This window comes from Clupea harengus, chromosome 5 (genome assembly GCF_900700415.2).
Source record: "Clupea harengus chromosome 5, Ch_v2.0.2, whole genome shotgun sequence".
Taxonomy (NCBI): domain Eukaryota; kingdom Metazoa; phylum Chordata; class Actinopteri; order Clupeiformes; family Clupeidae; genus Clupea; species Clupea harengus.
This window is the reverse complement of record NC_045156.1, coordinates 5,544,908-5,558,852: the sequence shown is the minus strand read 5'-3', so window position 1 is coordinate 5,558,852 and position 13,945 is coordinate 5,544,908. Positions and strand designations below refer to the sequence as shown.

Sequence of the window (13,945 nt, the reverse complement as noted above, 5' to 3'; positions counted from 1 at the left end):
GTAAGTGTCTGGCCAAATATAGAACCTCTCAGCCTACATTTCCCATAATGCAAACATAACACGCTACCCTACGTATAACGTCATTGGTAGGAAGCAGCTGGAAATACCACAGAAGCACTCCTGCTTGGTTGTGTAGCTTGAAAGCAAAGACTAGGAGAAAGATTGACCATTTTTTTGTAGAACGTTATATGTTATTGCAGAGGTGTCTATTATTTAAACTCCACACCGAAGGAATATTTTTTCCTCCCACAGAACTGAGGACCAAACCTTGCCCTGTGTCATAACGTTACTTGCGTCTGCCTGCAGCCTCATCTGGTGGTATTCTGAATGCTTATTTCTCACGACACATATTTTCGTGCAGAACTGCTAACTCTCTTGGTGCATGATAGTTGTTTGGCATGTTAAAGTGGTCATTATAAAGCTAGCGGTTACTTAACTGCTGTTGATATCGTGTACCCTCGTTGTCTAGATAGCTACGCTAGTCTAGTTAGCTGGCTAGTGTCTGAGGTGACGATACCTAATAGCAGCAACTACTCCAGTCTGGAGATGATTTTCTTATATTTTTTTTTCTAGCATTACATCCTACTTTTGTAAATTATCAGACGTGTTATTTGCTCCTGACACATCTGAAATAAACGGAACGAGGTTGGCCACCTTCTACAATAGATCGAGTAGGTGAAATGACATCTTGTCAGCTAGCCACTATTAGCCACGTCGCTTGTGCGGTTACTGTGAGATAGCTAGCTAGCTTTCTTCCTACCGTTAATGACCGTCACGTCGATAGAATTGATTCTTACACATAACAATATGATCTTTGAACGACCTGGGCTTCTCACTGTTCGTCTATCAGTGGGAGTGTTTCCTGGATAGTCAAAGAGGATGGGCTCATTGTCAGAAGAAGAAAAAAAGCCTCATGACTTTACATCAATTGATATTAACCCATATCGATGACCATCCTACACGACAAGCAACACATCGTGGAAGAAGGGGACCACGGTTCGAGTGGAAGTGACATTCGAAAACAGAGTTGCCCGTAATCGCAAAGGTTCCTGACCTATTCACCTGTGCAATTTGAAAATGGCAGAGAGTGGCGTTAGACTGCTGTCCAGACCTGGGGATGGTGTAGCCCCTGGATACTTATCTGGTCCCTCGCCACCTAACTCAACTGTGTCCTCGAGCCCCACTCCTCAGTCCAACCGAGGATGTGAAAATGGTGACCTGATGGACACCTTTGGGATATTCCTCCAAGGTCTTTTAGCGGTTGTGGCATTCAGCACTTTGATGTGTAAGTATGGGTGATGCTTTGCCAATAGATAGCTAAATTAGTCCTCTGCATTAGGTCGTAGTGGTCTGGGTCAAAGATCTGTCGTCATTGTCAGGCCAATCTGTGTAAGTAAATTAGTCGTTAACCTTGTTACATTGAAGTGATGTCTAGGTCAAGAACCAGTTATCTGGAATTGACCGATTTAAGAATTAAGGTCAGAACTTGATGAATAGCAGCACCATGAATATTTCTATTTGCATGAGCCTGCTTTGAATGGCGTGAGTACAACTGAGATCAGAAATGCTGTTTTGTAATCCTGCCTGTCACCATTGACGGTTTACCCATCATTCATATCCACATTTAACAACACCAAACTGACATCATACTTACTAAAGGGCAACATATTATGCCTCTGTTGATTGTTTATTGAGTACTACCAGAAGTCAAGTAAATGCTGACCAACGGTGTTAGGGGGTAGGGAGTCTCACACCCAGCCCCAGATATCTGAGGTCCTTGTAGGAGAGGGGAGGGCAGTGGGAGTTGCATGAAAACAGCTATTGTGGAAAACAGCAAGAGCTTTATTAGCACTAGCTGTTATGTCACATTTGGAGGGCACCAAAGAGGCTAACGGCTGAAGATTCATTTGAATACAGAGCTTCTGTTACTGTGTGCCACTCCTTTCCTTCTCGTGGGAAGCGTTTCAGACTCTGCCAAACTAATATTGATGCTTACTGTTGGTTTACATAGCTTAAGGACAGCGTAGAGTCTGTGTAACATAAGTTTAAACGAACTTCATTCTGTTGTATGCACAAGCCCCTAAGCAAACCAGATAAATACATTTTGGGAGGGCAAAAGTCATCAGCGTTCAGTGAAAGAACAGCAGGCTACTGTAACATGATCTGGGCTTTCTTGCATTGATCTGTGCCTGCACAGTCTAGGCTGATGTTGCTGTGTAAGCACAGTCAAGTGTTTGTTGCCCTTCAGCCTGTTAAAAAAGCGCTTTTAGTGGCTTTTGCAGCTGAAAGGAGGAAGCTGTCTCAGTTCTACTTACATCCTGGTTTCTACTTCCCCTTTAGCCAGGGCTGTGATCATTCTGCTTAGTTTCCCTCTGAGGATTTTTGTGTGATGTATCAGCTGGCGTGTGTTTGCCAGAGGCAAGGGTGGGTAGCCCATTCCATGTACGTGGTTTAGTGACTAACTCAGAAAAGTGAACTCTGAGTAGGCGTAATGGGAAAACTCTTTAACAGAAGAGCCCTATGGCTTCGTTCTCTGACCAAAACAAAGCTATGGACCAGTTCCAAATCCATGGGCTTTTTATTACACTGAGTTTACTTCTCTGGCTTAGTCACTAAACTGCACTTGGAACACCCCCCTGATGATAGTAATGAAGCCCATGAAGCCAATCCCTGAGGTTGTGCTGTTGATGCTGTGCTGTCGATCAGAGCCCTTCCTCCAAGGGTTTAACTCCTCTCTGTGTTTCTCCTCCACAGTGAAACGGTTCAGGGAGCCCAAGCATGAGCGAAGGCCCTGGAAAATCTGGTGAGACATTGTCCCCTTCACGCCCTCTACCCTTTGAGGAAATTAATTTTGCCCATAACAATAGCAGTGAGTTGTGAAGGCTAGGCAGCCATTTTCTCTTGTGCTTGCTATGTGGTCCTCAGTTGCCGTGCTTGTCAAGCCATTGCCAGGAGGTTGTTGTTTATCTTCCTCTCGACCCTCAGGTTCTTGGACACGTCCAAACAGGCCATTGGGATGCTGTTCATCCATTTTGCCAACGTCTACTTATCTGACCTTACTGAGGAGGACCCATGTTCTCTGTAAGCCTCCATGTCACACTATCTAGTTCTCTAATCTGTGATTGGGATGTTCTGTCAGTTGGAGTGTTTGCCATGTGGTTGTAACGCATGGTTGTCTCTGTCCAGATACCTCATCAACTTCCTGTTGGACGCCTCCCTGGGCATGCTGTTCATCTACGCAGGTGTGCGAGCAGTCAGCGCCATTGTGGAGTGGCGGCAGTGGGACCGCTTGCGCTTCGGAGAATATGGTGAGACCTCACACACACACACGCAGACATACACACTCTTACACACATACACAAAGATGGGGTGGGGCAGCAGGCAGCAGTTTTTCGTAATGACTATGACATGGTACTGAAATATGTAGCTCTATGCTATATGACTCTTTAGGATTCTCTGTCCAGCACTTTCCCAGCATTGTCATTCTGTTGACGTCCTCTACTGCATATATAAACAAATAATGTTGAGCACATACTTCAAGGAAGTATAATTAACATTATCATGGGAGAACTTGAAGCATTGCTGTGGCATGCGTGACTGATGTTTGCCAGGCGACCAGAAGGTGGCAGTGGTGATCTGTGGGGAAAGTTAACCCTTAGTCCCCACTTCACATCCCACTGCTTTCCCTGTGATGAAACTATTGCTTTTCTAATGAAATGGGCAATGGACATTAGGGGTGGGAATCTCTTGGCACCTCACGATTCGATTCGATTCCGATTCAGAGGTCAACGATTCGATTCTAAACCGATTCTCGATTCTAAACCGATTATCGATTCTAAACCGATTATCGATTCTAAACCGATAAAACGATTATCGATGCATCTCGATTTTTAAAACATTTGAGTTTGCTACTCAGAGTCTCAAATCACTTCCTACTTTGTGTTTGATAATTAAAGAAAATCAACAGATCTATTTTTTTATTAGAGAAAAAGTGTGTCCTTGTCACAATTATGACTTTCTATGAACAATGCAATAATCGATGCAGCTTGCATTTCAACACAAAATGAATGTGTAAAAAAAAAAAAAAAAAAAAATCGATTATGAACTTTTCTGAATCGAGACAGAATCGTTCTAGAGAGAATCGAGAGAAATCGAAAAATCGATTTTTTTCCCCCACCCCTAATGGACATAGATGTAGCCTTTAAAACAGAATAATTTTTTTGTGGCAGGGGGCTATGAAAGAGTCTTCTGAAGTGATTCATTATAAAGGCATTATTATTGCAGTTCAGTACTGAACCTGTGTTATTCTAACCATTTTGTCTTATGTGTAGCATTTGTGTCTGTGTGCATCAATACATAGGTGAGCCAATCCAATGCAGTGCCTGGGCAGGTCAGTGTGCCCTGTACATCCTCATCATGATGTTTGAGAAGGTCCTCATCATGCTGGTACTGCTCATGCCTCAGTGGAAGAAGGTCAGTAAGGGCTTATTGGTAGAGGTCTAATCTGGGTCACTGTAGGGGTTATACAGCTTTTAAAAGATGTTTATATGTTAAATGATGTCTGGTGACACTGGTCTTCTTACTGACTCTGGTGATCGATTGTTTTTGGTTTTAATCATGAGAGTTTGTGTGTGTGTAAAGCGTTGTGTATGTGTGTGTGTGTGTGTGTGTGTGTGTGTGTGTGTGTTATCACAGCTAGCTCCCCTGAATCCTATAACCAATCCTGAGTTGGAGTTGGCCATCGTTATGCTCATCGTCCCGTTCTTCATCAATGTAAGTCCCCGAATCCATGGCTGTGTTCTAGCCACTTCTCACTGCTCCATAAGCCACACTAGTGGAACAAAGGTCGGAGGATGTGTCATCGGTGTTCTGGTGTTACTATTGTGTGTTGGCTTCCATCTCACAGTTCATGTTATCGTATATGTTTGGGGTGGGAATGCTATAAAAATGATTCACTTGTCATTGGAATAGTGTGAGCGTCCAAACTATGGACTGTGTGGTAAAGCTGTAAATTACGGGGCAGTAATCCTTGGATTTTCTGTGTCCAGACATCTTTTCATCCTGGATGCATTGCCATTATAAATTCTGTGCAGTGTTAAGGAAAGGTTTAGAGACCACCACCAACGATCAGGTCAATCAGCTGTCATTCCAGCAGTGGTGGACCCGTTTCTCTCCTTTGACTTTAGGCGACCTGATCTAGCGGTTGTTTGCCATAATTAAAGCCTTTTGAAGTTGAAACCTGGTGAGGAATCCTCACTATGTTGCGATTGCTGTGTCAGACAGACGCGTACGTGTCGCTTCTGAACAGTGATGTAACAGTGACCAACCTCTGGGGGAAATAGGGCACAGCATGTACACGTCATCTGAACATAAACAATGACATGTAAGGACTTCGGAGCTGATGTAAATATACAGATGGGAACTGTGTGTGTGTGTGTGTGTGTGTGTGTGTGTGTACCTGCCTGTATGCTTAGGCCCTGATGTTCTGGGTGGTGGATAACTTCCTGATGAAGAAAGGCCGGACAAAAGCCAAGCTGGAGGAGAGGGAAGGAGGAGACGAGTCACGCGGCAGCACCAAGGTGCGCTACAGACGGGCCCTCTCCCACGACGACTCTGAGTCAGAGGTGAGCAGCAGCAGCACAGAGCCGGGTATAGCTCACATCTGGGCTCTACAGCCTTGGCATATACTACCTTCGAAATGAAGACAGGCTAAACCTTTAAAACTGTCAGGTCTCGGATCTTAAGAAGCCTCGTTAAAAGCTGGAGGCTGGAGTCGGTCTCCATCCACACATCCCCCGCCAGTTAACAGCGTTGACATCCACCCCTGGCAGGAGAGATCAGTGCAGATCATTTTGTCCAGCCTGTTCACAGAAGTTAATAAACGGATAAATGAGTCACTTGGTGCGGCGACCAGAGCATGCAGATTTACAGGCTTGTAAAGCAGTCGGGCCTGAAGACATGCTGTTCAGCCCCGGAGAGCCCAAAAGCCACTGCAGTCAGTCAGACAGAGCAGCCAGCGCTTGTAGTCAGCCGCTCAGGTCCCAGCCAGCCAGACGGCCCAGCCCAGCCTAGCCCAACCCAGCTCAGCCCAGCCAGAGAAGTTCTAATTAACAAACAAAGCCACTGTTGTGAATCCCACACCAATGCTTGTTTTGGAACTGTGAGTGTAATCAAAGCAGTCGTCTTCGAATGATGGCTATTTGACAGGCTGTTTTTGTTTCTTTTTAGAGGCCGCGCTCTACTTTGTTTGTCCACCTGTCTGACATCCTTCTTATGGACTGTTTAAGGAAAACCACTTTGCCTGCAGAGCTTGCTTTGGGTGTTACACAGATTTTTGTAGATCATACTCCATGCTCAGCAGCGCCCTCTGTTTCCTCTCTCTCTCTCTCTCTCTCTCTCTCTCTCTCTCTCTCTCTTTCTTTCTTTCTTTCTTTCTTTCTTTCTTTCTTTCTTTCTTTCTTTCTTTCTTTCTTTCTTTCTCTCTCTCTCTCTCTCTCTCTCTCTCTCTCTCTCTGTCTCTCTCACACAGATCCTGTTTTCAGCTGACGATGAGATGGATGACTCGGACGGAGATGATGATGTGAGACGCCTCACTGGCCACAAGACGGTGAAGAAAAAGAAACATCGCATGGGCATCCCGGTCTGACCTCAGGCAGCGGCCCAGTCTAACGTGGTCTGATCCAGCCTTTCATGCCGGCGAACCTGTCCATACCTCACACAGCCGTCTCATCAGTCTCGCAGTCTCTTTGAAAAGAAAGCCTAGCAACAGCTCTACGCTTTGCTGAACTGGGTGTCACGGTTAAGAGCACAAAACCACAGGTCTTTCCCTAGGCTGCTTAAGGATTGCCTTTTTTGCTTCATGACTTCTCCACAGAACCAGCATTGAAAGCCAGAGTTGATCAGAGGTCAATGGGAGATACACCAGATCTATCCACGATCAAACAGACTTTTTTTCCCTCCCCCATAGGCACTGTCCTGTGCTTTATTCCAGGACCCTTTGAGATGCGATGTGCTGCTGTGTTTAGCACCCAGTCAGCTTCTGATCTATGCCTGATCTCTGGTGCGTCTTCTCAAATCCCCATCACTGCTTCTCTGCTGTGCTCAGCATATCTATCCAGCACACCAACTTTAATATGTTATGACATCGCCTGGCTGAGGCAGAAGCTTATTGGTATATAAGTGAGAGAGATCACCTGTGTTTCCAGCCTTCAAACAAACTGTTACTTAGTGGGGCTTGACACTGTATCTGCCCAGTATTCTCAAAAAAGATATTTATGCATTTACCCGTACAGTGATTGTATTGGTTGCTCAGTTTAGAGGCCCTCTATAAGTGTTTCTAAATATGTGTCCTCTGTAACCCCTTTTCTAGACTGCAGTGGCCTTGAGTCACCTCTTGAGGGCAGCTGTTTTCAGTTGTCAGGTCATTGGTCGGGGCGGGGGTGTTACTCTGGAAATCAGATGTGTCTAACAAGGTCATGGATTTTAAACGGATTTTAAGGTAATTGACTAACTGTCCTAAGCTGAGAGTAATATCGTTAGTTATGCTTATCTCCTCTTGAAGCAAAGCAGGACTGCGCGAGTAGTAAGAGTAGTAGGGCTTGCGTAAGGAAATGGTGTTCTTGGAGGGATAAACTTGCCTTTTTTGGATTATGTGTGCTGTGGGGTGGGGCCTCTTTCCATTTCTGTGTCTTGTACTGCATCTACCTCCCCATGTGTCATTGTCTGTGTTACACTACAAACATGGGACTCACCCTTTAGTGTATCTGTGTGTGGTTGTCAGTAATGTGGATTTTTTTTTTTTTTTTTAAATTCTGCTTATTTTTGTTGTTTATTTTGATGCTCTTCCAGCCTGCTGGCCCCGCTCATTCCTAGATTGGAGATTTGGAGAAAGCACAGGACCTTGTCCCCTTGCACAGCTCCTTTCATCACTGTGGCTTTCACCTTGATGTAATCATTTACTGAGGGTTTCTGTTTTTTTGGTTTGTTTGGCTGGTTTGTGTTCTGTAATGCCAGTGTGTTGAATCAGACAATGTGCCTGCGTTGAGCTGCCCACTCCAAAGGGCAGCCAGAGTTTGACAAGCAGAGTCTGCACTTCAATAAGATTTGGTGTCCAGATTTTTACCCGCAGTTGAAGCATCAGTTTTGTGATCCGCACTGCGCTAGCAGCACATGTCCATTCTGCAGCCATGCCCCTTAGTCTGGATCGCACAAGGAGAGACTGAGCTCGGTTTAAAGCACCGGGGTTCCGCCCATATCCTTTGTGGTGGTTTATGTCCTGTTAGGCAAACTCTACTCTGACTGAGAGACAGGTGCTCTGCTGTTGGTGTTAGGGGAAGGTTATGGTTGTCCAACATTTTCCAGGGGTCTTTTTCTTTCAACCAGGGCCTCTTTGTCCATGTGTCATATGTTGATGGACCAAGAATGGATATTTAGACTGAGGGTGGGGATATGCTAATGTACCTTTCCTGACATGTTCAGGATTTGGACCAGTGTCTCATTTCTTGAGAGGAAACTTTATGGTGGTGGTGGTTGTTGTGTTGGTGGTGATGATGATGATGATGATGATGATGATGACGACAACAGCAACATAATTTTAACTGTTGGACACGGTGATGGACAAAATTGGATGTTACTACAATTAACTTGTCGGTCCATCCAAAAAGGTTTTAACAGTGTCGATAGAAAGAGTGGGATTTTAGTGATTTACAGTTTACTAGTCAACTAAAATAACTGACAAATGATGAACTGACTTCATTATAACATGCTTTTTTTTTCAAATAAACTTTGTAAGAGATGTGTTTTGAGGGTGTTGTTTTTAAGGTGCCATCTGTAGGATGTATTGCATTGCCTCTCTTCAGTACTAGGCATTTGTTGCTATTGTGTACACTAATATGCACTTGAAATTGAAATGTTGCACTGCACTTATAGTCCAGGCAAAGTAGCGTTTTACGACAGGCTAATTGTAAAAGAAAATGTTTGCAGCTTAGATCATTTCTATGAGGTGTCCAGAACAACATACTAAAAGTCCTAAGAAATCCTAGTTGAGGAAATATGTTAAATTCCCATCAATCCGAGATGTGTGCCAATAAGGCCTGGCAACAATACACCCCAATGGGAATTTTTTTCCTTTACTCCTATCAAAATGAAACTTTACACAATGAAAGTGCCCATGAAAAGTAACATGTTTTTGTATTACAAGTTTCTTTGAAAATGAATTTTAATATGCAAATGAGCTATACACTAATCGAATATGCCCAAAATACTCCCAAATAGGCTTAATTTTTTCCTTTACTCCTACCGCAATAAAACGTTACATAGTGAAAGTATATATGAAAAGTAACTTTTTTTGTATTACAAGTTTCTTTTGAAATGAATTTGAATATGCACATAGGCTGCACACTTATTGAATATGTCCTAATTTGCATAGGCAGAAACACCATTCATATGTATGACAAATACGGCCCAATCTTCATCCAATCAATCATGCTGCTTTTAGACTGGCCTCTAACCTGAAAACTGCCTGGCTTGGTAGTACCTGCCAGGGGTATAACGTCCGCCGGTATAGTCTTCAGGGTCACGGAGGCACACAAGCCTCCCCACCACGGCAAGGTAGCAACAACAGGGGAGGGTTTTTTTTTTGTTTGTTTTTTATTTAATTTTATTTTTTGAATTTTTTTGAATTTTTTTTTTAATCCAGCCTGGATCCTCGACCCCTTCTCTGTGGCTCTTGGTTCTGGCACCCCCTATATCAGTTCCTGGTCTCTTTGTCCTGCAGTCTTTCTTGCGACTACAGCGGACTACATCTAGTATTTCTGGTGGTGCCGCAGGCTGATCGGTCATTATTGGCATAAATCTCCCATCCAAAACATGCCACCCCCAGTCTTTTGGGTCCATACGTTCACTTCCCCCTTTCCACTCCATCATTTGGTAAAAGACCCGAAGACTATGGAACTTTGCAACTGTTGATGTTGGAGGGAGAGTTTGAGGTTCCACTGGAGATGAGTTCTGAGTTACTTTATCACAGAATCGCCTGTTTCTCAGCATATCCAGTGATTCATCTTTTTCGCCCCCATACAGTGATACTAGAGCTTTTTCACCTGCTGCAATGATTATGCCTTTTCCCACATTTTCCTGTGACTGGCTGAACACCTTAGCTTGTTCGAGAAAGCTAGTGTCATTCTTTACTTTTTTCAGTGCCATTCCCTTTCCTATGCCAAATAGAGGAGACGTAGAATCACAGCCTAAAATGGCATGGATAAAGAGGAGTTTGACACACCTTGGGACCAAGTTACTCCTTTGTCTGCTTTATGCACCATATCCGTCTTGTTTTTGTTGCTTTCTTTGGTTCTGGTGCCAGAAACAGCTCCTGTGCTTAAGGCCAAAACTACTTTTATGCCAATAATGACCGATCAGCCTGTGGCTCCACCAGAAATACTAGATGTAGTCCGCTGTAGTTGCAAGAAAGACTGCAGCACAAAGGGATGCACATGCAAAAAACATGGACTCCCTTGCACTGCCATTTGCGGAGAATGTCGTGGTACTAGCTGCACAAACTCACAGTTGCCTGATTTATCAGATGAATATGACCCAGAGGGGAAGAACTAAGCAAAGAAGAAACCAGGAACTGATATAGGGGGTGCCAGAACCAAGAGCCACAGAGAAGGGATCGAGGATCCAGGCTGGATTAAAAAAAAAAAAAACTTTCAAACTAAAAAATGTAATAAAAAACACACAAAAAAAACCTCCACTGTTGTTGCTATCTTGTCGTGGTGGGGAGGCTTGTGTGCCTCCGTGACCCTGAAGACTATACCAGCGGGGGTTATACCCCTGGCAGGTACTACCAAGCCAGGACGTTTTCAGGTTAGAGGCCAGTCTAAAAGCAGCATTGCCATTGGCAGTAGGATGATTGGATGAAGATTGGGCCGATGTATTTGTCATACATATAAATGGTGTTTCTGCCTATGCAAATTAGGACATATTCAATAAGTGTGGAGCTCATGTGCATATTCAAATTCATTTCAAAAGAAACTTGTAATACAAAAAAAGTTACTTTTCATGTATACTTTTACTATGTAAAGTTTTATTGTGGTAGGAGTAAAGGAAAAAATTAAGCCTATTTGGGTGTATTTTTGGCATATTCGATTAATGTATAGCTCATTTGCATATTTAAATTCATTTTCAAAGAAACTTGTAACCTTAATTAATTTTTTCCTTTACTCCTACCACAATAAAACTTTACATAGTAAAAGTATACATGAAAAGTAACTTTTCATGGGTACTTTCATTGTGTATAGTTTCATTTTGATATGAGTAAAGGAAAAAAATAGTCCCATTGGGGTGTTTTGTTGCCTGGCCTTATTAGCACACATCTCGAATTGATGAGAATTAAACATATTTCCTCAACTAGGATTTCTTAGGACTTTAAGTATGTTGTTCTGGACACCTCATAAAAATGATCTATGCTGAATTTTTTTTTTTTACAATTAGTTCTATTTTTGGCTCCAAAATGAGTTACTTTGCCTGGACTATTAGTTACTCTGGAAAAGGAACTGTTCCCTGACCGGGAATCGAACCCGGGCCGCGGCGGTGAGAGCGCCGAATCCTAACCACTAGACTACCAGGGACCTATTCAATAGACTTGTCAGGTTTGTCTCAAACTAGCTCTACCATTTCAGTAGAGTTATGCAAGACGCATCACTTCAGAGTAGACTCATATCATATTACAAGCACCACCCACTCTGTTGAACTCTTACTCTGTCACTGTCTTGTGGCAGAATATGCACATGAGCTCCACACTTGAATATGTCCTAATTTGCATAGGCAGAAACACCATTCATATGTATGACAAATACATTGGCCCAATCTACATCCAATCATCCTACTGTCAATGGCAATGCTGCTTTTAGACTGGCCTCTAACCTGAAAACTTGCCTTGCCTTGTGAAGATTTAGACTGGCCTGAGGTGTACCTGAGAAGTTTTACAGCCAGACCTGTTTGAACAGCAGCATTCCCATCCACTCACTCACATCTCAGAGGCTTACCAACTCATGATCTATTCTTAAGTCTCCACTCACCACCACCCCTGCCCACACACACACACACGCACACCCATTTGTCCTGTGTAACGTCACATCTCTGACGGATTGTGTTACTCAGTCTGTGTTGGAAGACTACATAAGCCGAATATACAGCACTACTTAAAGGTGTATATTTTTTTGAGTTTTCATAATTTAGAGATCCCACACACATACATAAGAGGAAGGAACTCTTAATTTGTCGTGCTGTCAGAGTTACCTCATCATTACAAATCTAGGAATACCTCTTGGCAACAGAAGCTGCTTACTATACCTTTAAATTTCAAGTAATTGTTACTTTTCTATATATCTACTTAAAGCCAGCTTTGGGAAGGGATGGGTAAGGGGTGTTTTGTATTTTCTTCTCTCAGCTGTTCTTAACGGGGGGGGGGGGGTCACGCAAAAAATGTGGGAACACCCACTTCAGCTGCACTGCCTGGTGCATCAGACCTAATAATACCCTCTGACAACAGACAGATAGTGGGGGGCAACAGAGAACAGATAGGGTCTGTGTCATAGAGCACTGCTGGGGGAGATATATATTGAGCTGGTGGTCAGAGAGGAGCTAACTAGAACCCAGGCAGCAGCGGACATTTTGAGATTTCACCTCAGTCGTCACAAACATGTCTCAGGTATGGATCTTTTTGTCACAATTAGTCGAATCCTTGTAAAAACACTGTATTGGATTTTTAGTACTTCAGTGACCTTAATGGTTTATCTTTCCTAAATAAGACAGCAAAGAGATAGTTACAGAAGTCAACTCGTGATGTGGGCAACAAACCATGTTTGGCCTGTCTTGGTTTCTCCTCAGCCAGGTGAAGTGAGGAAGAAAAAGCGCCCAGTGATGAAGGAAGAGGACCTCAAAGGGGCCCGCAGCAAGCTGGGACTTAAAGGGGAGGTGAAGAGCAAGACCTATGAGGTCATGGTCGAATGCGGTGAGTCTCATAAAACTTGGCTATTTTTTCCACTCCATGAGCCAACGGTCACAGTGACTTTTGGAAGGTAGAACTGGATTTGGTTATGGAACACAAACAGGATCTTAAGAATCACTTTTTGTTCAGTTCAGGTTGGCTAATCATTTGAATAAAGGTAAAGATACTGAGGTGGAAGTAGAAGTTAAGTTGTTAGAGAAGTTTTGTCAGTTTCCATTCTGCTCAGAGCATGTTGGCTGTAAGGCAGGAATGAGAGGGTTGGGAGACCCACTCAGAGCGACCCCCCTGATCCCTCATGTTCTATGGAGAGCTCTGTGCCAGTAAGATTTGCGATGGCAGTATTGAAAGGCAGCTCCCGTATCAGTGGCAGTAGCCATTATGGCTTTTGTGTGTGTGTAATTAATTGTCTGACTGATTCCCCAGAGCGCATGGGTAAGGTGGCTCCTTCGGTGTTCGGCGGGATAGGCTCTGGAGCAGAGACCGCCATTGAGAAGCCCAAGCCCCCAGCAACCAGTGTCTTTGGCAAATAGATCCTGCTGCTGGCACGCCACCCAAGGAAAGCAAAGATAGAGGCGCGGAACCTAAATCTATCTGTGTGCAAATCATTATTGTATGTGAATGAAAATGAGTACTCCATTCTAGCACAATACAGCCATTTAACAATTTAATCAGACACTAAAATTGTGACTAATGGCAGTTTCATGTCTTAGCATATTTATGCTGAAATGTAGTGCTTTTTGATAAACATGTTTTTTTTTATATTGACATTTACTAAATTGTAACATATTACAACAATTTCGATGTTTTTTAAGTGTTCACATTATGGTCTTACTTCAATATTTTTTCTACATTAAAGTGAATGCATAACTTATTGGTGTAGCTAATGCTTAATTCGTATACAATGTAATCATTTATCATTGAATGAAATAGTTAATAATA

The 13,945-nt window shown here is 43.3% G+C and overlaps 2 protein-coding genes and 1 non-coding gene across 4 annotated transcripts; 2 read left to right on the top strand and 1 right to left on the bottom strand.

Annotated features, from left to right (window-relative positions):
• Nucleotides 1–61: 61 nt before the first annotated feature.
• stimate (STIM activating enhance) lies at nucleotides 62–7,722 on the top strand. Its single transcript, XM_012841213.3, has 8 exons — nucleotides 62–1,285; nucleotides 2,755–2,803; nucleotides 2,986–3,081; nucleotides 3,187–3,308; nucleotides 4,361–4,473; nucleotides 4,696–4,773; nucleotides 5,475–5,624; nucleotides 6,530–7,722. Exons 1-8 carry the CDS (start codon nucleotides 1,078–1,080, stop codon nucleotides 6,644–6,646), a joined length of 933 nt encoding a protein of 310 aa, XP_012696667.1. The 5' UTR covers nucleotides 62–1,077; the 3' UTR covers nucleotides 6,647–7,722.
• Nucleotides 7,723–11,552: 3,830 nt separating this feature from the next.
• Nucleotides 11,553–11,624, bottom strand: trnae-cuc. Its single transcript has one exon. It is a non-coding gene; the product is annotated as a tRNA-Glu (tRNA).
• A 906-nt stretch (nucleotides 11,625–12,530) lies between these two features.
• On the top strand, nucleotides 12,531–13,877 carry mustn1b (musculoskeletal, embryonic nuclear protein 1b). 2 transcript variants are annotated; one of them, XM_031567454.2, is made up of 3 exons: nucleotides 12,531–12,706; nucleotides 12,807–13,009; nucleotides 13,430–13,877. In XM_031567454.2, exons 2-3 carry the CDS (start codon nucleotides 12,841–12,843, stop codon nucleotides 13,534–13,536), a joined length of 276 nt encoding a protein of 91 aa, XP_031423314.1. In that variant the 5' UTR covers nucleotides 12,531–12,706; nucleotides 12,807–12,840; the 3' UTR covers nucleotides 13,537–13,877. The 2 variants fall into 2 exon arrangements, with proteins under 2 accessions (XP_031423314.1, XP_012696668.1); XM_012841214.3 differs by having other exon boundaries at nucleotides 12,547–12,706; nucleotides 12,886–13,009.
• The last annotated feature ends 68 nt before the right edge of the window (nucleotides 13,878–13,945 follow it).